The sequence below is a fragment of the Bolinopsis microptera genome, chromosome 8 (assembly GCF_026151205.1).
Source record: "Bolinopsis microptera isolate Bmic1 chromosome 8, MBARI_Bmic_1.0, whole genome shotgun sequence".
NCBI classification, from domain to species: Eukaryota; Metazoa; Ctenophora; class Tentaculata; order Lobata; family Bolinopsidae; genus Bolinopsis; species Bolinopsis microptera.
The window spans coordinates 13,796,555-13,823,013 of NC_087079.1; the positions used below are offsets into that span (position 1 = coordinate 13,796,555).

At 36.6% G+C, this 26,459-nt stretch overlaps 1 protein-coding gene across 7 annotated transcripts in view; it reads left to right on the top strand.

Annotated features, from left to right (window-relative positions):
• The window catches only part of LOC134819195 (sodium-dependent neutral amino acid transporter B(0)AT3-like), a 36,265-nt gene extending 10,698 nt beyond the window's left edge, over positions 1 to 25,567 (top strand). For 3 of the 7 annotated variants that reach the window (XM_063828998.1, XM_063828994.1, XM_063828997.1), the window contains 16 exons: positions 6,165 to 6,252; positions 7,018 to 7,047; positions 8,771 to 8,866; positions 12,786 to 12,917; positions 14,314 to 14,417; positions 14,609 to 14,694; positions 16,365 to 16,480; positions 16,707 to 16,837; positions 17,524 to 17,653; positions 17,816 to 17,985; positions 18,276 to 18,398; positions 18,548 to 18,629; positions 20,274 to 20,433; positions 21,134 to 21,296; positions 24,400 to 24,557; positions 24,742 to 25,567. In XM_063828998.1, the coding sequence (XP_063685068.1) occupies positions 6,165 to 6,252; positions 7,018 to 7,047; positions 8,771 to 8,866; positions 12,786 to 12,917; positions 14,314 to 14,417; positions 14,609 to 14,694; positions 16,365 to 16,480; positions 16,707 to 16,837; positions 17,524 to 17,653; positions 17,816 to 17,985; positions 18,276 to 18,398; positions 18,548 to 18,629; positions 20,274 to 20,433; positions 21,134 to 21,296; positions 24,400 to 24,557; positions 24,742 to 24,823 (1,851 nt within the window). In that variant the 3' untranslated portion in view covers positions 24,824 to 25,567. Of the gene's footprint in view, positions 1 to 803; positions 1,208 to 6,164; positions 6,253 to 7,017; positions 7,048 to 8,770; positions 8,867 to 12,785; positions 12,918 to 14,313; positions 14,418 to 14,608; positions 14,695 to 16,364; positions 16,481 to 16,706; positions 16,838 to 17,523; positions 17,654 to 17,815; positions 17,986 to 18,275; positions 18,399 to 18,547; positions 18,630 to 20,273; positions 20,434 to 21,133; positions 21,297 to 24,399; positions 24,558 to 24,741 lie in introns of those variants that run through there. The other 4 variants (XM_063829000.1, XM_063828995.1, XM_063828996.1 and 1 more) reach the window with 3 other exon arrangements.
• Positions 25,568 to 26,459: the final 892 nt, after the last annotated feature.

The window sequence follows — 26,459 nt, forward strand, 5'->3', positions numbered from 1 at the left end:
ATCTATGAGTCCACGGTGTTGATTATGGGTAGTGCGGAAGGTGGTGATAGAACGGACCATATGGTTTAAAATGTGGAGACTTCTAGCTTCTGAAAGTGACATTAAGTCACATACCTTGGATATAAAACGGAAAAACTTGCAAACTTTAAGTTTTGCAATATAATTAAATCATCGCCGTTAAACGTTTATTTTATTTGCCAATTTGCACTTGTGATAAAGTGCACGTAGGCCAGAACTTTAAACTTTATAATCTACGTGTCTACGTATAATGTACGTGTCTACCGTTTAGTATATTATGATATTTCTACCGAAACAATCGGGCTGAAAAGTTTGAATATTATGGTCGTTTCTGCAACATAGGTATGCATTAATATAATAAGGACGTTATCAAAGATAATGAGCACGAGCAGTGTTACATTGATTGATGACAGTTCTCAAGAATAACACAAGTTTCTCCAGAAGAGCACCAGTTTACCCGTGCAACACGGATATAAATGACACTTTTGTGTCAAATAGTTGTCCTGGATTTTACATTTTACACATAGAAGCACAGAGCAGTAGCTTAATTTACATCTCATCATTAATCCAACTCAACAATTAAATTCCACCACTCTTGACAAATAATTATGCTAATGATATGCGCATATTCAAGTGTTCCCTCACTTGATACTAATCGTTAGTAAATCGAAAGTGGCCGCATGCAGCGTATCACATTGCAGCTATTAAACAGTATTACTCCATATAAGGAATAATTCTCTTCTACATTGTATATTATGCTCAGCGTGTGGCCAGAGTGCCCGCACAGTGGCTGCCTCTTTTCATTGTAATTTGTACTATTCGTATTCATAGCTCCCACCCTTGATTTGCGGCAAACCCCCCAGTCGCTTTGATTACGTCATCACACTATATACAGTATACCCTGTACAATATACATTATACATCTGTAAATTCCAGATACTGCTACAATTATCTCTCTCTGGGCCATTGCCAGGAGAACAATAGACTGTCAAGTCAGCCGACCTTTTGATCTATAATTATTGGCGCCGTACTTCTGTAGAATCTGTATTGTACTGCGTTTCTATTGTGCTGTGTTTGATTGCAAGATTGTGCAGAAGTAGGGAACTCTCTAGAATCTCTACCATCAAGGCAATGCATGGATTTAGAACGGGTTTTAATTCATCATGACCAGCTAGAAGTTGAAATTAGGGTAAGTTAAGTGTACCTTTCTATACCTGGGACAGATTATTTGCCTGGAATTTGTTTACCTTACTCGGAATTATTATGACCGGGATAAAGTGGTGGGTTTAGGGTAATTTCGCCATATTTTTCCCGAACCACATTTTCACCGGTCGTTAATAAACCCGCCTACTCAGTTTTTAGGGTTTCCAAGGGGTATGGGTGCTCATATTTTAATCGTTGTCTTATATTCACTAAAGAAGACTATTGGGACACTTGTTGTAGGTTTTTCGACTTCATTTGGCTAAAATTGCAAAAAATTCACCTTTTTGCCCAATTCTTGTCATACTCATATATCCTTATTGTCAAATTTGATTAAAATAGGCCAATTTTTAATTTCTTAGGTATTGACTATCTCTACATAATGAAATAGGACTCAAAGTAAAAGTAACAGTTAAATTAAAACTTGAATTAATTAAAACTGATGAAAGGGATGATCCAGATGAAGATAACGAAGATGATTACAACTTATTGGAAGACTAAACAGCTCTCCCTTTATTTTAATATCGATCTGGTTGTTACGCTTCAAATGTTAAAAATTATTTTCCATCTAGTTTGATTAACCACGAGTCATTATTTCTGTCTACTTTCAACAATTATTGATAATTCGACTTGTTTCACAAGTTTTAGCAATGCGAAAATTTCTAAACTTGCTTATCTCTTATAGGGAAATTTACATCTGAGACAAAATTTTTGAATCTAAAATTGAAAGGTTGGACACCGGTAAAATGGCGACCGGGAAAATGTGGTGGGTTTTGAGCAATTTCGCCATATTTTTCCCGAACCATATTTTAACCGGTCGTTAATAAACCCGTCGTAATAATCCCGAGTAAGGTACTCAGTCGGTGTAATACTCCTTTCGCGCCGGTCGCTGAAATTAAATTACAGAACTTTGGAACAAATACAAATTCTTTGTGAGCTACGAAGAAAAAAATAAGTAAATCGCAACTTTTGTGTGCGTGGTCCTACCATCAAATGCCGCCTATTTATTGTCACATGACTGACCAAACTTTCATGATGTACAACAAATGAAGCTTTACAAGAAAATGAAGCCCCTTGAATTCCTCTGACAATAATTTATTTCTTTTGCGTTTTTTTTTCAACCGGAACCTCTCAGGCCAGTCTGCAAAGCTTCTCTAACATCTAACACTCTGCTATATAACGTCACGTGATAGAAAAGTGGACGTGATATGGCGACAAATTCTCATCTCTAATCAGTCATATTAGATTTATATTCTCCGAAAACTGTTCTCCATTTGAAATTGAACAGCTTAGCGAATAATTTGATGAGCTGTACAGTGCTCATGTTAGAAGAACAGAAGTCTGCTAAATTATAACAAATTGCATCTCAACACCTTTCGCACGAATAACTCTCAAAGCTGAATATACAGGTTGCTTGTCAGTACTGCGGCTAAGAAAGTTTTCCATCTTAGATATCCATTTTTTATTAAGGGGAATAAATATATTTAGAATTAGAGGAGTCAAGTTTATTGATGATAAGAAAAGAGAAGAGTTTGTTGTGGTAAACTCTAAGTTTATTGATTATAAGAAAAGAGAAGGGTTTGTTGTGGTAAGCTCTAAGTTTATTGATAATAAGAAAAGAGAAGGGTTTGTTGTGGTAAGCTCTAAGTTTATTGATGATAAGAAAAGAGAAGGGTTTGTTGTGGTAAGCTCTAAGTTTATTGATGATAAGAAAAGAGAAGGGTTTGTTGTGGTAAGCTCTAAGTTTATTGATGATAAGAAAAGAGAAGGGTTTGTTGTGGTAAGCTCTAAGTTTATTGATGATAAGAAAAGAGAAGGGTTTGTTGTGGTAAACTCTAAGTTTATTGATGATAAGAAAAGAGAAGGGTTTGTTGTGGTAAGCTCTAAGTTTATTGATGATAAGAAAAGAGAAGGGTTTGTTGTGGTAAGCTCTAAGTTTATTGATGATAAGAAAAGAGAAGGGTTTGTTGTGGTAAGCTCTAAGTTTATTGATGATAAGAAAAGAGAAGGGTTTGTTGTGGTAAGCTCTAAGTTTATTGATGATAAGAAAAGAGAAGAGTTTGTTATGGTAAACTCTAAGTTTATTGATGATAAGAAAAGAGAAGAGTTTGTTGTGGTAAACTCTAAGTTTATTGATGATAAGAAAAGAGAAGGGTTTGTTGTGGTAAACTCTAAGTTTATTGATGATAAGAAAAGAGAAGGGTTTGTTGTGGTAAACTCTATGTTTATTGATGATAAGAAAAGAGAAGGGTTTGTTGTGGTAAACTCTAAGATTATTGATGATAAGAAAAGAGAAGGGTTTGTTGTGGTAAACTCTAAGTTTATTGATGATAAGAAAAGAGAAGGGTTTGTTGTGGTAAACTCTAAGTTTATTGATGATAAGAAAAGAGAAGGGTTTGTTGTGGTAAACTCTAAGTTTATTGATGATAAGAAAAGAGAAGGGTTTGTTGTGGTAAGCTCTAAGTTTATTGATGATAAGAAAAGAGAAGGGTTTGTTGTGGTAAACTCTAAGTTTATTGATGATAAGAAAAGAGAAGGGTTTGTTGTGGTAAACTCTAAGTTTATTGATGATAAGAAAAGAGAAGGGTTTGTTGTGGTAAGCTCTAAGTTTATTGATGATAAGAAAAGAGAAGGGTTTGTTGTGGTAAGCTCTAAGTTTATTGATGATAAGAAAAGAGAAGGGTTTGTTGTGGTAAGCTCTAAGTTTATTGATGATAAGAAAAGAGAAGAGTTTGTTATGGTAAACTCTAAGTTTATTGATGATAAGAAAAGAGAAGAGTTTGTTGTGGTAAACTCTAAGTTTATTGATGATAAGAAAAGAGAAGGGTTTGTTGTGGTAAACTCTAAGTTTATTGATGATAAGAAAAGAGAAGGGTTTGTTGTGGTAAACTCTATGTTTATTGATGATAAGAAAAGAGAAGGGTTTGTTGTGGTAAACTCTAAGATTATTGATGATAAGAAAAGAGAAGGGTTTGTTGTGGTAAACTCTAAGTTTATTGATGATAAGAAAAGAGAAGGGTTTGTTGTGGTAAACTCTAAGTTTATTGATGATAAGAAAAGAGAAGGGTTTGTTGTGGTAAACTCTAAGTTTATTGATGATAAGAAAAGAGAAGGGTTTGTTGTGGTAAGCTCTAAGTTTATTGATGATAAGAAAAGAGAAGGGTTTGTTGTGGTAAACTCTAAGTTTATTGATGATAAGAAAAGAGAAGGGTTTGTTGTGGTAAACTCTAAGTTTATTGATGATAAGAAAAGAGAAGGGTTTGTTGTGGTAAGCTCTAAGTTTATTGATGATAAGAAAAGAGAAGGGTTTGTTGTGGTAAGCTCTATGTTTATTGATAATAAGAGAAGAGAAGGGTTTGTTGTGGTAAACTCTAAGTTTATTGATGATAAGAAAAGAGAAGGGTTTGTTGTGGTAAGCTCTAAGTTTATTGATGATAAGAGAAGAGAAGGGTTTGTTGTGGTAAACTCTAAGTTTATTGATGATAAGAAAAGAGAAGGGTTTGTTGTGGTAAGCTCTAAGTTTATTGATGATAAGAAAAGAGAAGGGTTTGTTGTGGTAAACTCTAAGTTTATTGATGATAAGAAAAGAGAAGGGTTTGTTGTGGTAAACTCTAAGTTTATTGATGATAAGAAAAGAGAAGGGTTTGTTGAGGTAAACTCTAAGTTTATTGATGATAAGAAAAGAGAAGGGTTTGTTGTGGTAAGCTCTAAGTTTATTGATGATAAGAAAAGAGAAGGGTTTGTTGTGGTAAACTCTAAGTTTATTGATTATAAGAAAAGAGAAGGGTTTGTTGTGGTAAACTCTAAGTTTATTGATGATAAGAAAAGAGAAGGGTTTGTTGTGGTAAGCTCTAAGTTTATTGATGATAAGAAAAGAGAAGGGTTTGTTGTGGTAAGCTCTAAGTTTATTGATTATAAGAAAAGAGAAGGGTTTGTTGTGGTAAACTCTAAGTTTATTGATGATAAGAAAAGAGAAGGGTTTGTTGTGGTAAGCTCTAAGTTTATTGATGATAAGAAAAGAGAAGGGTTTGTTGTGGTAAACTCTAAGTTTATTGATGATAAGAAAAGAGAAGGGTTTGTTGTGGTAAACTCTAAGTTTATTGATGATAAGAAAAGAGAAGGGTTTGTTGTGGTAAGCTCTAAGTTTATTGATGATAAGAAAAGAGAAGGGTTTGTTGTGGTAAACTCTATGTTTATTGATGATAAGAAAAGAGAAGGGTTTGTTGAGGTAAGCTCTAAGTTTATTGATGATAAGAAAAGAGAAGGGTTTGTTGAGGTAAACTCTAAGTTTATTGATGATAAGAAAAGAGAAGGGTTTGTTGTGGTAAACTCTAAGTTTATTGATTATAAGAAAAGAGAAGGGTTTGTTGTGGTAAACTCTAATAGGAACGCTGGTCGTTAGCAGCTCTATAAAGTATAAATGAGCTTTAACCGGCATTATAGTTGACTCCTCCAGCCTCCTCCTTTGTTATGCATACAAATATAAATTTAATGACGGTAAAAATTGACAAAAAGGCGTCGTGGTTTGTGAAGTAATATAGCCAGCTCTTTATGATAGAGTTGGCAATTGGTTTATTGCGCACTGTAAGGCTATAAATGCTATTTATTCAAAACTATTTTTTATCCACTTATCCCTGGCCACAGTACTGCTAACAGAAAAGTTAATACCCATTACATTTGTTGCCTCATTGTAGATATTTTGGTTTTGTGTAAGTGTAATTGTGATAAATTTATGTAAAATATATTTGAATTTTGAAGAAAGGAAAAAAACAATAACTGCTCTTATAACTTTATAAATCCTACACAGGCTCTCATTATGGAATTATTATACTATGATATGCTCTTAATGTTGTGTAAAATGTGTTTCTAATACCGACTCATATGAACAAGTAGGAGTCTGTTCAAATTAGATAATAATGGTATTATAACCTGGTATTTCATCTCAGGACGCCGACTACAACCCAGTAACAGATGACGAGAAGAATCGAACAGAAGAGGTAGATAAAATCCCAAGTGATGGTCGTGAACAGTGGGGTAAGTTAAAGTAGATATATTTGTATAGCAAATATAGATCCAGGATTAGAAGTAACCACCCACCCTCACACCCTGTTTACCGAACTTTTAGGCAGGGTGCTAGGATATAGGACACATAGTAGCTCTGTACTACTATACTTAAATAGTTCAGTTACTCACTCACTCTCTCACTTATATATTAGGACGCAATGAAACTACCGGACCACGATGTATGGGGACTTGCCACCTCATGGCAACATTAAAATATATCGACTCTGTTACATCGTTTCCTCAAATTATTTGTTATATAGTTGTGTTGAAAGTATTAAATGTCATTTCTTCACTTTCAGAGGTCGACCGGGCTTGGGATTTGTCAGAAATATTTACCAAATTTTACTTATAAACATAGCTAGATTTATTCTCTGCCTCTAACAGCAGAGGTTGTAGACAAAGCCTGCAACTTTGTTTTATGCTTCTGAAAAACTCAACATTTTGCTATTGGGCATTGATATGAACACAGTATTTTGAAATTTTGTCAAAGAATGGTGGTCACTTGCATCTTGCCAGGAAATTGGACAGGTGCCAGGATATCTTCTCAGTATTTCACGAAGCCAAGTCGGGCCCTGTTCACAATAAATCTCACTTTGGTCACTGCTCTTATTCTGTATTTCTCACTCGCTTTACAGGGTCGTATCTCACTTTAATTCACTTTATATGCATTTATTTCACCCTATTTCACTTTAATACACTTTAGATTCCTGAATGTTTCAATCAAATATTCACCAGTCGAAGAAGTTGAGGAAAGAATCACGTGGGGTAGGTCGAACAGGGTTTTATAAAATGTTCGTGTGGTCAAATATCAAAGTGTGTGTTCATTTGTACACCAAAATCAAGGGGAATATTACTAATATTCAATAATATTCTACAGAATATTACTAGTATTCAATAATGAGGTTATGTTGGTTGAAACCAATAAGCTGATCAGAAGTCGTTTGAAGTTATATTAATTTAAAACGTGTCAGTTGAAATGTGGCTGACGGCTGTGTGACACTCATTCTATCGTGTCTAAAATAAATACTTCGCTTTTATTATATATGTTTAAAATCAATGAGGTATGTCGAATCGTTAATTGGTATGTAAATGTAAAGTTTACTTTGTAATGTAAAAGTATATAAAACTAAGTCTAAAGAGCGATTGGATTGACTTAATATTGAAAGGTTGACTGACTGATGTTGATTGATGATAAAAATTTTATTGGCATAACATAAATGTTAAATCAAATTGGGTACAACCAACTATGTATTTATTTCAAGCAGTGTTAGATCAAATTGAGCAATTGTGAAACCGGATGGAAAATTCCCAGGAATAATCTCTTCTAAGACATAAAATCTTCTGTATGGATCCGTGACGCTGCGACTGTATTGTGACTGTATTGTGCAACCTCTGGGACAATGATATTATCACATTGTCAAACTTTTGTAGATTCTATTGAATAATTGCTTTTTTGATTTGATCAGCATCACGCTAGAAATTTCACTGTAAGGTTTAGAATGGTAGCCAGTAATCAACATTCTGTAGAAGTGAACAACGTAGCTGTTTAGCGTATTTCCACACATCATAAATTTATGATAATATGCAGATTGAATAAACGTGTTAACTTGTTACTATGTAAAGATATACTAGCTTGGAGGGGGATATTTAAAACATATAAGTGATACGAAGATTTTATTTAGCAGGAGCTTTCAAAATACTTGTGTTAATCGCCTTCAGCTATTTAAAGATATACTATTTTAATCTTTACATCCTGCCTCCTGTCGCTTGACTAGGTGTCACAAATTAAGTGTAATAAAATAACTGAAGATAAGAAATCGCAGTCATTTCATGTACCTTGTAGACATTATTTTAAAGATGCACACGAAAATTAAGACACAAGGATGCACAAGTGGCTGTCGGTAACTCTAATGGCTGTAGAACCGTTCTCGAGGAATCTCTCTGAATATCGGTGAACACTGAACATTGAACAGTGGACACGGTAAAATTCCTGATTCGTTAGGTTCCGAATAGGACCTTGGTGATTAAAGTGACTGTCATGTTCGAATATTACATGAAGATTAATTGTTTGAATATGGTGCCGTCAGAATGTAACGTTGATATTAATTGTATGGTCGTTGATAAATGCGACGAAAATATGCTTCAATATCGAGATTGGTGATCGTGCCGATATATTAATATATTTCTAATCCCCGTGTCAATGTTGGGTTTGTTGTTACATAAGTTAATCAAGTTTTAAATATTACCAGTGAATGAATCAACATGAGCAATTGATTAATCAACATAAGTAATAATACAAAAACATATCCTCTAATAAGTTAAGCTTGATTTTACATTATTTCAATAACATTGCCAGCGTTAATGTTATTAAATCAACAATCAAGCGAATTGATTCGTGGATAACTTGATTAATCACATAATATTGAATATCAGTGAATATTAATGAATCTAGATTATCACATAGCTGACACGACCCCTCTAATTTCAGGAAGTAACCTTGAGTTTATACTCTCAACGATAGGGTCCGTGGTGGGGCTCGGTAACTTGTGGAGATTTCCCATCAAAGTTAAACAGTATGGAGGAGGTGAGACACCTATTTCTTTATCTCCTTAGTCTTAGGAACCAATATTTTTACTTTAAATATGTTTGCTTTGCTGGAAATGCTACCCTGAAGAATGACTGGAATAAAAATCAGGGTCATTGGTCGATGCCTCCCATAGAATAGAAGCTACCTGTTCATTTATTTTCACGACAATTCAACGGCCAGTTGGTAGATCACCGACCGGCTATAAGCCGGCTACTAACCGGCTACAATTTTTATAGCCGGCTTATAGCCGGTTAGTAGCCGCTTACATTTGTTGTTGAGCGACGGCTATTAGCCGGTTATAAGCCTGCTATTAGCCGTTTTGGTATTAAAAGTGGTTATAAGCCGGTTATAAGATATAAACTCAACTACATCGTACTGAACGATAGTCAGGAGCCGGCTATAAGAAATTCAGTGAAAACGGCTATTAGCCGGTTATAAGCCGGCTATTAGCCGTTTAGGTATCGAAAGTGGTTATAAGCCGGCTATAAGCCGGTTATAAGATATTAACTCAGTTCAGTACGATGAAATTAAGTTAATATCTTATAGCCGGCTTATAGCCGGCTTATAACCACTTTCGATACCTAAACGGCTAATAGCCGGCTTATAACCGGCTAATAGCCGTTTTCGCTGAATTTCTTATAGCCGGCTCCTGACTATCGTTCAGTACGATGAAGTTGAGTTAATATCTTATAACCGGCTTATAACCGGCTAATAGCCGTCGCTCAACAACAAATGTAAGCGGCTACTAACCGGCTATAAGCCGGCTTATAGCCGGCTATAAAAATTGTAGCCGGCTACAAGCCGGTTTATAGCCGGCTTATAACCGGCTTATAGCCGGTCGGTGATCTACCAATTTCCCAATTCAACTTGACTTTTGCATTAACATTTGGGCACGTTACTACGGATTAGATTAGGGCGACTCAGAAAATAATGTATACCTATAAGATTATTTATATATAATATAGATTCGTATTATAATGAGTTGAGATGATTTATAGTCTGTACTTATAGTTGTACAGTACCACCCAGTCCATGTAAAGGTATTTAAAATAATTGTACAAATGATAAGTTTTATAGCATATATTTTTATTTGTACCTTTAACTTTATTAATGCTCTATAACATTTTATCCATTCAATAGCGGACAGACCCTGACACGTGACCCGTATAAGACTTGTGTCACTGCAGGTGTAAGATGTTTGCCTTAAGACTGAAAATGATGAGCATTGAACAGCTGTAAATCAATGGATTTTACAACATAGTGACATAGAGTTGCCTCACAAATCAGTAGATTTTAGTACATGTAGTTGACTCCCCAAGTAGTATTATTTTGGGTTGATGAGCGGGCTGATTATGAGCAGCTGTAAATCAGTAGATTTGACTCATAAATACCTCATTTGAATAAAACATTTCCAGGTGCTTCAAGATTTTTATCATTTTCGCCACATATTAGGCAATTTACTCTTGTAATCCTTAGTTTGCCCATAATATCAGTTCCAGGCTGGACAAAATCTAGTTAACCACTAATAGTTGCGTTTCTAGTCTACAAACTGATTCCTTGATAATGTTACCACTGATGCCTCAACAATATGTTGGAATACACCGAAGTAAAATAAGTGTCTAGATAAAAAAAAATATACCAACTGATTCCTTGATAATGTTACCACTGATGCCTCAACAGTATACCAACTGATTCCTTGATAATGTTACCACTGATGCCTCCACAATATACCAACTGATTCCTTGATAATGTTACCACTGATGCCTCAACAATATACCAACTGATTCCTTGATAATGTTACCACTGATGCCTCAACAATATACCAACTGATTCCTTGATAATGTTACCACTGATGCCTCAACAATATACCAACTGATTCCTTCATAATGTTACCACTGATGCCTCAACAATACACCGACTGATTCCTAAGATGATAATCTTCTGGAATCTCACCCTTTTTGAGAGGGACCCTGTGCACAATGTGTCGGAGATTGCTCCCTACACCCCTTCAACAGGAGACAAAACCATCAACTACTTCCTAGGAACATTCTTCATCTTCCCGTGGATAATCTCCACTTTCCTTAACCCCCTCTTGTTTTGCCACTTCAAAAAAACCAAGACAAACATCACAACCTTGTTCAAATGTCTTAATATCACAGACTTCCTGACTAATCTCTGGGCCCCACTGGTTTACACCCACCTCATGCTGACTCCAGAACTACTTCCATCCTCCCACATCGTCTTGAGATGTACCCGGTTGTGGACATGCCTGTTTGGATGTTTCTCCCAGAACGTAGGGTTCCTTTTGGCAGTTTCTCGAGCCATCAAGATCGTGTTTCCTTTCTACAACATGAAACAAAGAAACATCCTGATTTACCTCTTCGGGTACGTCGCTTACATGACCATCAACAATGGAACCCACTTCATCGCTACAGCATTCTTCAAGACGAACGAGTGGGGGACGAAGCTACTCAAGATTGTATTCAACCTCTGTTTGTGGGCAAACTTCAGTCACTGCTGTGCCGGAGTTATTATCTCCGTATCCACTCTCATCTACCTTTTCATCACCATTAAAAGGAATCCAGGTAAAGATAACGCCAAGTACATAACAAGCTGCATCACAATTATGCTAATAAACATCCCCTATTTTATCTCGGTTCTCAGCATCGTGATAGTTTGGTGGGTCTCGACGGAACAGATCAGCTTTTACGAGATAGTATTTGCCTGGATACCGATCACAACCTCAGCTATTAACGCGACAGTTATCCTGACAAGGAATGGTGACGCTAGAAATTCGGTGTTCGGCATTCTCCAAAGATGGTTTGGTCACAAAGATGCCGATTCTACACTCAGCCTACTCCAGCTCGAAAAGTCGGGATTTCGCCTCCAGACGGGAACCTCAGAAATATAATCACATCAACAGTATAGGCTTCTCTATATGTGTGGGCATTTAAATCCGGTCATTGGACCATCAACTTTCTAGGCCTGCTGTGTTTGATTCAAATTTCAAGACAGCTGTTGAAAATTCGCGTGGCAAAGCGGGCAATTTGATCATTTTCGACCATTGAGTTGCAGACACATCGGAAACAGACCAGTATCCTGCTGCCGTCTACTCGCCCAGTCTTAGACAACATCTCGAACTTATATATATATAACACTGAACATTATCACTGACATACATAAAATAACATTCATTTTGAATGATATTGGATTTTATTTTAAGTACCCGGAATAGCTGAGTAATATAAACGCTATCTTTCAAATTAAAGTGGCCCAGGCACTGCAATAGTACGAGCTGTATTTTAACATCTCCATGATTAATTAGGGATACTGTCCCCTGTGTGTGAGAGAGAGCAATTAATTTCCCGAATTTGGTGGTGTTAAAACCACCTCAGCAAGTTTCAGCTGTTTGGTTGGTTATATTAAGCTAACAGAGACGGTGGTTTAATTCTGAGCGAAGTTAACTGTGATTTTGTGGCTTTAGACACTTTAATTAATTAATCAAGATAAGACATAGGGCAATTTACTTTTAAAATAGTCGTATTAACAGAAGAAATCTATTAATGTTATGAGGGGAGGATAAGTGCCATTCATGATCGAAATTACGTATGCTCACAAGAGCCAGATTTTTGAGTTTTTGAAAAGTTTTGCGAGTTCAATTTACATTTTACAGTTACAACCTGTTGATGTAATAAAAATAATAAGTTTGAGTTAGTTTGATTATATGAAAAACGAATAATATTATTATTTGTCATTAGTATGATAATAAACTTGTGAAGTGTTTATTACAACATATGCAAGCCGCAAGGGTCCACATACCATATTATTATTATGAACAATGAAAAATAGACAATTCTGACATATTGGTTAATTTTGTGAGATTTATCAGAACAGATAACCAAGTCTTCCCTTTCAGCGGTGTTCCTGATACCATACTTCACGATGTTGGTGATAGAGGGAGTTCCACTCTTCCTGGTGGAACTCTGGATAGGACAGAAGTTCCGATCAGGTTGCATTGGAGGCTTCTACAAAATCCACAAAGCTCTAAGTAAGTAGACACGCCTACAGTTACAACACAGTACTGCAATTCTGTGTACTTTCAATGTTTATTATGCTCTAACCACAGGTGGTATTGTTTTCCGGGCGGAAAGATGAAACACGGCCGTTTTGACACGTGAAAACCACGGCATCCCATCAAATGCAGATTGCGCGGTTAGTTGACACGTGCGTCACAAATACGCAAGTGTTGAAACAGATACACTCTTTGAGCCATTGCCAAGTCGACCATATTGACATTCAGCTTGAGAAATCAGAAAATTAGTTGGATAGTGAAGAGTGATGATCGCTTAAAACCAATTTAAGGCTTTTTCTCCAGTCTTCATTCTAGAATGACCAAATTGGGTATAAACGAAATTTGTGAGGAGTCTAAATAGCTGAATGTTAAACTAAGTGAATTTCGGACTTCTGAGAAATCTAATTTTTTCCTTTTGAAGTCACACACTGACACGATGAGTAAGTTGCATAAAGGTTTGACACGGTGGCGATCTGAGCCGTAATGTGTTGAAAGCTATAGTGATGGTTCAGCACAATAGCACTCACTGCCCGCACGTTCTTATCGTGACAGATGACACTAAACAGGAGGAGAATATTACGGTGTGTCTATTAATATCTGATCTGTGTCCCCGGTATTATCTGTTACAGATCATGTCGGGACACAGATCACAGATCAGGCCGGGGCTGGTTTTACTTGTTACTGTTTCATGAGGAGTAGAACAATGTTATTTTACACACAAACACACACACACACACACACTGATTAGAGGTACGTGTGCAAATTGACAGTAGTTATGATAACGCACAACTGTGACAACTGTTTTGACTGTATGACACTACGCCAAGATGGGTGTGTGTACGGCGTCGACACGGAGATGATAATTGCGCCAAACACTGACTCCATGACATTAACCCTGCATTCGTGCACATATTATGCACTGCATACTGCACACATATGGTTTTGCTACAGACTGATGGGCACACTCTGTATATAACACATGGCATATTCGCACACTTGTTGAAAACTTGCGTCACCTTGTAAGAGGTCCGCCCTAAATTTTGTCAAAGTTGTCAACATTGGACTCCCCCCCCCAAAAGTTCAAATATTATCTCTTGGGAAACCCATATAAGATAGCTGTCTTTTGGTTTCGGCCGCAAATTCTCTATTTTAAAGATTGTTGTCGTTTAGAAGTAACGGATATAACTTTCACCAACAATTGTCTGTTCACCAACAGCATAAAATGGTGATAACGGAAAATAGGTACAATGCCGACCGGTTATTAGAGGGCTAATAGCCATCTTCTGAAAAAACTATCTTCTAGATAAACTCAGTACAATAATTTGTTTTAAACTGATCAGTATATTATATAACAAGAATAATATGATCACAGGTGGAATTGGTTTCGCGACTTGGATGATAGGGTTCTACACGAATCTGTACTACAATGCAATCATTATGTACACTATTTATTACTTCTTCGCTTCCTTTCAAAAGGTAAGCTTTCACTCTATAAACTCTTGAAACAAAATGACAAATAAACGTTCAAATCATGTTCCAAGAAATCAAATCATTGTCATTGTCCTTCAATATCTGTATTAAACCAACGAAGATACATTTTGTTGTGAACCATATTCATTTTGTAACTATTTAGATAAATAATATTTCAACTTCCTCTCCCCCTTCAGACACTCCCCTGGGCTGCAGATTGTCCTATCGGCGACGATTACCCTGCGAATTGCTGTACTAACAACACTAAATCTTCTTATTATTGGTAAATATTGGAAGAATTATATGAATGTCAGCCATCGTGGAATTCATAATAATCCTTATGTTAATTTTTGTAGAGCATTAGAATAAATGTGGTGACATTATTGAATATTGACTGCTAGTATTATTGGACTTCATTGCATGCTATATGCTTATAAGAGAAGTCAAAATAGATTTAGTATTTTCAAAACATTTCAAGCACTGCTATTCTTGTGACTGTGCTGTAATTGGATTGTTTTGAACTAAAATAAACAAGTTCTTATTATTCGAAAACACTAACTGAAAGTAGTATTATATGATGGATTTTTGAACATTTATTTTGGAAAAAAGTGAGACGCCTAGGTGATTGAAGTGAGCATATTACTCAATGAAACCGGCGGCACCCTTGTAATTGGTGCTTTACCGTGTCCCATGTTGAAGATAACTTTATTATTACGTCATGTTCATTGTTCACTGTTCACAGTAGTATTGTCTTATCGTGTCTTTATCTTCATAGTACCCATCATTATTATGAATAATATAGTTATTGTAGTTTACACTTTACGTGTAGCCCCAGTTGGTCTGCGGAGCGGCTGTAACATTTCTTGGAAACACAATGATATACCTTAAATATAGTTTATATTTATAACTTGTCAATATGGTAAGTTATAAATATGAATCATCAAACAATTTAAGAACACTAATATTTGATCATAAATTGCTTTAAAAATGATTTTGGGCACGTTCCATTAAAAATAAGCAAGCTCTGTCACTACTTTCTTGGCCACGGCGGTGAAATTTCGGGATTAGTGGAAGATAACAAACACTGTCGGTCTCCTATACCCTCTGGAGGATTGATCAGAGAAGATCTTTATATTTAATTTTCTCAAATATTGGGTTTCATTTTTATAAAATAAGGACATGAAAAAATCCCGAAATACCATGATTAAATTTGGGGTACGAAATATGGCGGTTTTCGGAAAAAATTCCCATATTTTCGTTTCCATACCATTTAGATCACCGGAATTATCATGTCGAACATAAATATGTCTCGTAAGGTAATACCTATCTATTATACTCTAGGTCTATGTAATGAAGTTGCGAACAGTGCGTTATATTTTCCAACCAATTACCAATCAACAGTTTTACTTCTCTAATGGCGTTAAGCAGTTATATCGACAGCTGGTAAATCACTATGAAACACTATGAAACAATTAAATGTGTTACTCAAATGATCTATACGATGGTGTGCTGCTGGCTCTGCTTCACATTAACCCACTCTGATCTGGTAGAGACACAATAAGACAATAAGTACCGTGAACAGTTACCTCCAATATAGCTTCAACATGAAACATTATACTAATTACAAGGGTACCGCCGGTAACATTGAGTAAATTGCTTATTCAATTGTGTCTCACATTTTTCCAAAATGGCTGACGGCTGTTCAAAAATTCATCAATTGACGATTAATTAGAAATCGAGGTAACAAATCAAGTTCTGGCACACCGCACACCACGTTGCCACTATGTTTTCAAAATGATTACTTAAATACCGGACCGTGGTTTTGAGTACCGTCTAGTGATAATTAATTTGCCATGACGTGATAATCTTCAACGTTGTTAAACGGCATCCAACGCATCGGTCGAACAAAAAAAAGAGCATATTTCTCAAAATCATGATCACTAAACCACACAGGTACTACGAAGTGCTGCACATAAGTCCTGATATCTCAACAGCAGGCTCCTTTAACTGGGACATCACCCTCTGTCTTCTACTCGCCTGGGTTACTTGCTTCCTCTGCATGGTTAAAGGTAACTCTAACTTCCCCCTTGATTGTGTCTTGCGGTGTCGATAAACCGATCAGCCGCAATTGAGGCTTGCGCCAATTCGCACGAGTGATAGCAACCGTTTTCATTCATTATTGACCTTTTAGAATATTCACCACAAATCCGTGAAATACTGTAGTATTTCTTCATTATTAACCTATTTAAAGATTGAATATTCACCACAAATTTAATGATATACTCCTCCTCCTAGGTATCAAGACCTCTGGTAAGGTCGTGTACGTGACTGCCGTATTCCCTTTTATTGCCCTAGTTGGTCTTTTCATTATGGGCATGACTCTGGAGGGTGCTATGGAGGGTGTCAAATACTTCTTCGATCCTACTGTGAGTTTCAACATTATTTTAACATTAGTTCAACATTATTTCAACATATTTTATCAGGTTACTTGTTTTCTTTATAGGTGTGTATATGTCTGCGTTAATCTGGTGACGATTACAGTGCAGAAAGTTTAATCTTATTTAATTATGCACTGCCAATAACTGTAAATTTAGTAAAGGCTTGTAAACCTGTTTATAAAGGTATAAATACCTGTAAATATCAGTTTTGGAAGATGATCTGAGATACTATACGTAAATCAGAATTGCTTCAAAGTTGCTCAGAATCCAGAGTAACCCAGATTTTACCGAGTTATAACTTAACTTTAGCAGCTAGATGATATCCAGCATATTCATAACACACAACTTCTCTTGATTTCACGACCCCTTCCGTGTGTTCGAAATGTGTCCAGGGCAATTAATCAAGTCTAGATCGATTTGGTCTTGTCAATTCTATCAGGTGCTATATGCACTATGTAGTTATACAGTGGGGACCATATATATTGGTCATTTCTCATCGAGATAATACGAACAGTGCTCATTATTTTCACTCAGCTATAACCACGCATCCGAACCACCAATCTGCAAAATGTGCTCATAACAGGAATGATCATTATATACGGCACCAGTGCACCCCACTGTATGAGAAATATCATGTGACTTGACCTATCTCGTGACCTGAACCGTTATTTCAGTATAGATTTGCTGCTGACGCCGAGATGGACGCCAAAAACAACGTTACAATTTTAAGCAGCTGGAGACATTTGTACAATCCGTACTGCTGGCTTGAGGCTGCTGCTCAGATCTTCTACAGTCTGTCATTAGGTAAGCTACATTTTAACGAATCTATACTAATTACATTCATGTATCGTTATCACGTAGTACGTACATGTTTCATAATAAATCATCGGATAATTGTACAGGTCCTTCCAGATGATCTGACAATGCAATCAAATAATTCTTGGAGGATAAAATTAAAATTCTCAGGATTTGGATCATGTATAGCTTTCTCTTCGTACAATCCGCCCAAAACTAACTTCTACAAACACGCTCTGTGTATCTCGGTGGTGAACAGTGTTACCTCAATCTTCGCTGGTGTTACCATATTTGCTATCGTTGGTAGCAACGCCTACAAGAATAATATTTCTATCGATCAAGTAAGTGTTGGTGACACATCAACGCATATTTTGTAATTAATTTGCGTTCGTGAAGGGATGCGGAATCGCATATAATCAGTTAATCTAACCCTTAAATGGTGGCTCTTTTTTAAGCTGTCAATAATAAATGCTAAATTTCATTCCAAGTGTCAATAACCTAAACGTCAATAATATTAATTTATTAATTAAATATTTGCATTACTGTAACACATATTGTGAGCAATAATGTTCAACGTTAACAAAACGTTAACACGACGTTAATACAACGTTAACACGATCTACCCTTTCAGCTGGCTACAGGACCCGGACTGGCTTTCATTGCAGTGTCGGAAGCTATTGCAACAACTCCCGCCGCGCAACTCTGGAGTGCTCTGTTCTTCGTGATGTTGTTCATGTTGGGTATTGACTCACAGGTAAGTTGAAATAATCATGTTAATTATTATAAATATTATTTGCTTAAAATGGGTTCATTTCACGGATGCTTAATGTTGAGGAATATCCCATATAAAGATAAGAATGAGATTGGAATGGGAGTAATATCATAAATCATGAAATGTTTCAGTTTGCTGGTATTGAGGGTATGATGACTGCACTTGATGACACAACACTCATACCAAAAGCAATTCCTCGCCCCGTCGTTATGGGTAGGAATATACACTATCCTGTTCTATCTTTAACACTTACAGCCTAGATAAGAGTAGATAAGAGCTTAGATAAGAGTAGTGCATAGTATAGTTATAATACATACTTTACCAATAAACCATGCTTAACTTTCATCTGGAAGGGATCGTAGACGGTTTAAGCACTCTAAAAGAAACACTAAAACAGGTTTATCGGATTGTCCCCCCCCCACGGCTCGCATATTTTCATCTATATATATGGTGACAATTATCCTAATTTTTGCGAAAGCACCGACCAAAGGAAGCCGATGCTCACTTTTCGGGTTAGAGTTTCCAGACTCACAAATATACGACTGCAGGGAGATTTAAAATTCCCAAATTTAAACTCCGCCGCGTGATACTACTAGTAATATACCATTAGCCACGAAACATGGCATCGGTATTGAGTCAGAAAGCTGGGGGAATATCCTTGATTTGATGCACTAGATTAATGACCACATGGTTATGATGTGATTACTATCATCACTAATCACTACGAAATATAACATAGCCTGTAACATAGCCCGTATCTAGTGCTTTCCGAGGTATCACCCGTGAAAGAAGTCGGCTATTCAATACGGAACCACTGCCCTTACAACAGGCCCTATTTCTCTGAGTACATCGGTAAATTCACATTTTGAGCTACATTCCAGCAAATGTCTGGTGCCGTTATCCGACCCTTACAGCTGTTTAATGCTGAGTCTTTCTTTAATCTGGTGTGGTGAAGATCTGCCTGTTTTGAGATTAGATGTGGTGGGAAAGTCTAATTTAACACTTTAGTGTAGTGTAATCATTATGTACAATGTTACTGTTAGTTTAAAAATTACCAACCTATCTGAAGGCTAATTCTTTCACTGACTTGCCTTCAAAATGTTCACATGGCACCAAGATTGGCAATCTGACTGGTCCCGTACAGTTTGGAACTAAAATTCTCCAGCTCTGCCCTTCTAGCGGGAAATACTCCCGCTCCTACTTGTGTAGCTCTGTAGCATGACTGTGACAAGGCCAGAAGTACAACCTTCATAATACATTAGGAAGGTCTGCTTGTGTTGTCAAATTGTCAACCGTGCTCACGCGTGAGAGGGCTTGACGTGATGACGGCCACCCGGTCGTCTCATCCCATCCTGAGACGGATACCGCCCTGAAACCAACTAAAAGCAGCCCAGATCACAAGAGCGCCTACACTGGTACGGTGTAGTGCTTATTTTACACAGACAGGTTGGTATGTGAGTGTCTACTAGAAAAGCCTTTATAGTGGAGAGTAGGTTCCTTACTGGACACTGGTTTCCTCTGGAGAACAGTCTGGAACTTGTTCCATATTGTCCACATAACAGTACGGTGAGACGGTGAGAACTTGAGAATATGCTCTCATACGAGTTAGTCACGCTACAGACAGGGAGCATGGCACGTGACTGATGACTCATGCCTCACTTGCCATGATATTGTTAATAGTTGATCCGGCGCATAGAAATTAAGCGGAGCAAAAAGTTTTCCAAAACTTGCTTGTGACTCATGACACTATGACAGATGTCCGCGCAAATTGAACCCATTCACAGAATAAATGATAAATAATAATGAAGTTCCCAGACCTACATCAGTAACATTACTTTAATATAACTACTTTTTCAGGTCTTTTCTGCTCTTTCTCTTTCCTCCTGGGCCTCCCCTTTGGGATGCAGAACGGCCAGTACCTCGTGGACCTCTTCGACAACTTCTCTGCCAACTTCCCCCTCATGATGGTGGCCTTCTTTGAGGTCATCGCTGTTTCTTGGGTTTACGGGATCGACAGGTAACTTTAGCGTCATTCCCAGTTGTTGTTGCAGAGTAACACGATAATTAACTGACAATGTGTCTTGCGCAATGTCTTACGATGAGTTTTCTGACAATTCAAGATGTATACACCTAGAATTATCCTCAATCCTCATAGAAGGTTTTATAATTAGACAGCCAGGATGACTGGGGCCAGTTGAGCTGGTGATGAGCATAATTGAAGTAGAGTATTCAATATTATAATTTTTAATACATATAAAAATAATAATATAAAAATAATACATGTATAATATAACTTTACAGCATATGATTCCGACACATTGTGTGTACATTGTACAAGCGACTAAAGTGACTCAATTTTAATCTGCCGAGGGATTGTGATCCAGCTTGACAAGTTATTCATTTGCCGAGATTCACCCTCATTTGTTTTTTAATCAAATATTGATAGAATTACATGTTGAGCAGTCTGTCTATAGATTTATAACGGACATGTTAGTGTAGGTTCATATAGTGAACTTCTTTTGAGAACGTGATACAAGCTTGTTTTGATGAAATATATAACGATGCTTTATAAAATTTAATGATGCCGTGTCAAAACGTGTATTACCTCCCCAGTCGCCTAGATGTCTCCAGAGTCCAGATTTTACTAACTTCTCAAGCTTTCTCAGATTTCTCAGATTTAACCAGGTTTCTCTTTAACACCCTCTGTTCCCCTCTAGATTCTGTGAAGATTTCGAGGAGATGACCGGATACTACCCCAACATAGTGTGGAGGATCATGTGGGTTGTGGTGACCCCCCTCAGTCTGGCTTTCGTCCTCATCTACTCTCTTGTGGATCAGCTTCAAACTCCTCTTCTGTACGGCAAATTCGTTGGCTGTAATGTAAGTTACTACTAAGCTACTACTACTACTACTAAGTAAACAGTTAGTTCTAGTTTTGTTTTATGTTGTGCAGTTAGAGCTGTGGATAGTTTGTTTCTGGCAAGACGTGTCTTAGTTCATATTCCGACATAACCTGACTACAACCTTACCTAAACTCTCAAAATACCCAACCAAAATCTGATCTTGACTTTACCAAAACCTGACGATGAGCTCCAGTGTGAAATGTGTTAGTAGAACTTGTCTCAAGGGACGGTTCACATATTACGCGATAGGAAAGCCAGATCCTTCCCGTTAGCCACTTTTGACTTTACACACAACTGTTGTGTAGAAATTACATTTTTCAAATCCCCTCCACCAAAACTAGCTTACGTAATATAAGAACGATATCTTTCTGGCTATAAAGTCTCACGCTGTTTTCACTGTTCCTAGAACATTATCTACATTCTGCCCATTTAAACTGAGTTCCCTAGTAATGGCCCAGCACCTTGCGCCAACAGGAAATCTTGTGGTAACATAACGGTATTAAAACCTGAATTAGCTTCCTATAGTCGTCCAAAATGTGTTTGATATCAGCCCTTTTAAACAATTCACCAGAATTTGTCTACACTAGCTTCCAACCTTGTACCCACTTATAGATTGTGTAAATTCTATAGTATAACAAGGGTGTAGAATTTGCACTGTGAAAACAAAACTACATAACATCTCTGTGAAATACATGTACTAACTGCTTCTACAGAATCCTTACTACTCACGCTATGACACAATGTGCTATTATCTTAATATAACGGACAACAACATTAATTACTAATTACTAATTACTAATTATTCATTCAACATGCGATTAGTACTTGTTTTTATTATACATTCTCCTCAATAGTTACCAAAACCTGATATTTTGGCCAGCACATGCTATCACTTTAAAGTAACGTATATGTTTAACGAGCGGAATTCACTTTATAATCACATTATACTTCGTCAATGCTAAAGTAAAGCTGATCAGTACGTTATCATTCGTGTTCAGTGTTCGGCTAGTCTATAACAAGGAGCATGAACTAATCTTTAAGTTAATAATCATCGTATTACTTTACTGGGCCGCTCTCAGCCTGTCATTCCGCCGAATCTCTATTCTATGTTTATGAACATGATAGCCTGAGGTCCCAGGTAACGTATATTACTATGATTATGTAAACGCGCGCTCAATCAGGATTAAACCCCAGTTTAACGGCTTCCTTTGAACAAGCGGTACTTATTTTCAAAGCTAGTTTATGAGAAACCATTAAATTCACGGCCTCATCTTCACAGACCATGCTTTGGACCATGTCTGAAGCTTATAACACTAATTCTTACTGAAATTACTGAATCATTGAGTAATTCCATGCTGTTCTTAATAAATTTTCATTTTTTATTTTCATAACTTGTCATTGCCCCGGTAAACATAAACATCTGGGGTATCTTGCAACGTGTTAGAACACGATATATTCCGTATATTCGAGTGTATACTGGGAAGTTGAAAACTTTCTCCGGTTCATAAATGTGTTGCCTAGGTGAATTCCGGCCGTGTTCGGATTAAATCCTGCCTTTACAAACACGGTATCAATGATGGTAATGAATATCTTTGCAGTTTCCGAATAACGGGCCGCAGGAAATTTCTATATTTATATGAGCTTTTTAACCTAATTCTACGGAATGCATGGCACAATATCATCCTTAATGTGATTGGTAACTGATATCATAGTTGCTGTATGATCTGGCGAACTACTTAATCCGGTGCGATCTGAATGTTAGTTCCTGGAATGTTAAAAATGAACAGAAGTGAGTGTTGTACAGCGTTCGAACTTCTGTGGATCAATTTGAAGCTGGCATTTGATATCGAATAGTAATAGGATCTATTCCAGTTCAACATTCATGAAAAAGCCTGCTCTTCTTATGTGTATTCCAATTGGTACTGATTCTAATATCCCCGATCACAGATGCTAACTTCTCTAGAAAAGTTGTAACTTTCAGTGATCTCATCCGGCAATTGCCAACTTCAAACTGTTCCATTATAACAGCCACTTGTGTGACCTTGTCACTTGTTACACGTTGTTTTTAGAGTTAGTGATCACGAAACTGCTCTTAAACATAGATTGTTTTAAATCGTGACTCGTGTGTCACCTCTAAACAGCATGGCTGGAGCACATTGCTCTGTCCGTGAAACTTACTGTAAAAATGGAAGCCGCGAAAATATTTTGTTTTGGAAGTGCACCATTAAATTGTTCAGTAGAAAGCGCGCGCATCATAAAACATACCACGCGCGCGCAGTTTATCCACTACGAAAATCTAGAATCGAATGTAATATCATGAATATATGCACGCAGACGAATTTCTGAAGTAAAAGCAAAACCAACATCTGAACATTTACATGACGCAAGTTGTTTGACAAAATGACATATTAGGTGATCTTAGTTACTGGTACAACGATCTTACTGAAGGTTTAAGTTGGCAGCAGTATTTAGTGAATTTACAGTTAAGAATGAAACTTAGTCAGTTCCGCATGAATTAATTTTGCAGAGCAGTTCCATCACTTGTCGGACTCCGGTGGCCTAATGGCCTTATAAGACAAATTGTTAAATATCCTAACCGACCGATCAAACTTCGTTATAAATGTTTTATTTCTCCGGAATCTAATAAGCTAATAGATTTAACGGGTAATTATGCTGTAATTTGTGCCTCAACAAATATTGTTAGTCATTAGAAGGGGTCAGATCGTCGCCTGGGCGATTTCGATCTTAGCGAGCACACTAATCTACCATCTTTGTACGGAAAAGATCAAAGACTCGTGATGTAATATTTGTGATAACATGTTGGTACTTGGTGGTACAAGTAAAACATCAAGCTTGTTATCCTATAAACATATAAAATACGTGTATAAATAAATAGCGTGGAATGTTTATCTAACTGAATAATGCTGTAATATCTATTCAATATAAGATATTTACGTTACCAAATATCTATTGAACATTAAAGACCTCGAAATACACACTCTTACGTATACCGAAACAGAAACAGAAACCGTATACCGAAACAGAAACAGAAACATAAACTCATCTCACAATTTGTGCAGGCCGATGGCGATAGTTGGACTGAAGATGTGAATTACCCTCCATGGGCTTGGGGCCTTGCTGGAATCCTCGTCTTCTCATCCTTCCTCTTCATCCCCGTCATGGCTGCCATTGCATTCCTCCCGAAAGTACTTGGTCCTAAGTGGGAGATTACTCTACCGTAAGTTTATCACGTGCAATATCACGTGCAATATCTCTTTCTTGTTGGTTCAATAAATTTATCAGGTCTACAGCTTTGGGCGCTATAGTTTGTGGTTATCCACTCAGAACATTTGCTTTTAATACTGATTATTTTATCATTTTTGATCAATTTAGATTATGTACCTTGAGACGTATATTTTCAGGCTGGTGGCTGCCGTTGAGGACGCGAAGAAGAAGAACGGAGCCATGGCGATGACTGGAAACTATCCAAATAGTGCCGCATGATCAATTTGAATTAGGTTCATTGTTATGCTAGGAAATTTACTTTACGATGGATTTAATTGAAATCATCTGCAGCAGGCAGGTTTATGCTGAAAACAGGGCAGTAAGATTTCGATATCATTTTAAAAGCTGGTCAATGTTGTTGGTTTCCTTCTTTCGGCAAAGTGAAATTAGCTTTCCGTTGGGAAAAGTTTAGTCATTGAAAAATGAGCATTACATAGCCAAAAGAGGGAATGCAACATTTATTGATCACCATTGACTATTAGGTTGTATCTGTGAATTGTGTATTATCACCCCTTAGATAGGTCAAATAGGTTAACATTAATGTAATTAATTATTATCATAATTTACTCATATATCATAGTGTATTGTTTAGAAAGAGATTTTCCTTTATTGACGAAATGTAGAATGAAATAATATCTTAATAATTTATAAGAACTGGTTTAAATTTATCAACTTTTTAAAATATTTTACGGTTTTCCGAAGAGATGTGCAAAGCGCAATTTCTAAAATAAAAGTTTACATTGTCAGTTTAAAGTTAGGACAAGCCAATTTATATGATCGGCCTTAAGAATGTACTAAATGTAAATTTGTGTGAAAAAGTCCATCATAGCCGCAATGACAGTTTTTTAGATAATGCCATATAAGTGATGTTACCATTTGTCATCGCAAACTTGAATTTCAAATTCACGGCTTTTCTGAATGTAGTTGGTTATTGTGTTTGATAGTTTCTAAATATTTATCAAATTTTTTCGTAGTTGTTTTTACACATGAAATTATATACCAAACATGAACACCTAATCACAAGTAAGTGACCTGGTCAAGTATGAACTGGTTGTACTATTTGAGAGACAGATAGCCGATTGACATAAATAGAATCACTAACGGGCAGGCCATTAGCGATATCCCGAAGTGATGGTGCCAAAAAAGCCAGCTAGTGAAACCGTTGGAGGTGGCGATGGCTCAGATCTCTTGTTGGCCCTTTTGACCCTAGAGGTAACATTAAACTATCACTTATCCTTCTATTTCAAGGTGCAAGTAAAACCTTATCAGTTATAATTCACATCCTTCGAATTTGCGTTAACCCAAAATGTTATTTAGTTCGCCAGAAATGTAACTCTCGTCAATATGAGTCCAGCTACAGTACAGATAGAATATATTGACCAGCAGCCAATATCTTAGATTGAATATGATGACCGATATCTAAATGAAATTATTAAATATCAAAAGAAACCAAAACCATGTGAATTGTAACTGATAAGGGAGAATCAGTTTTAACTATGGTTGATTATTTAAGTCGAAGCACTAAACAGCGGTTTGATATATAATATAGGAAACAATTAATTAGATTGTATCGTCATAAAAGCAGCCGAGTTGTGCAAAGCGAGTTATACTTATATGAAAAATGTTTAATAATACATTGTAATAATTTACTATGTAATGTTTATAATTATATCTTTTAATATCATGTTTTTCTTTTAATTGTTAGTTAGTGTTACGTCAATAACCTGAAAAACAAGATAATAAAAATAAGAGTCTTCAAAATTTAGGGGTTGAGGAACTGATTTGTGACAATTTGGTCGATTCAGGGTGTCATGGAACAGTTATAATTGTGGTAGTGACCATCTGCATCTTTCAT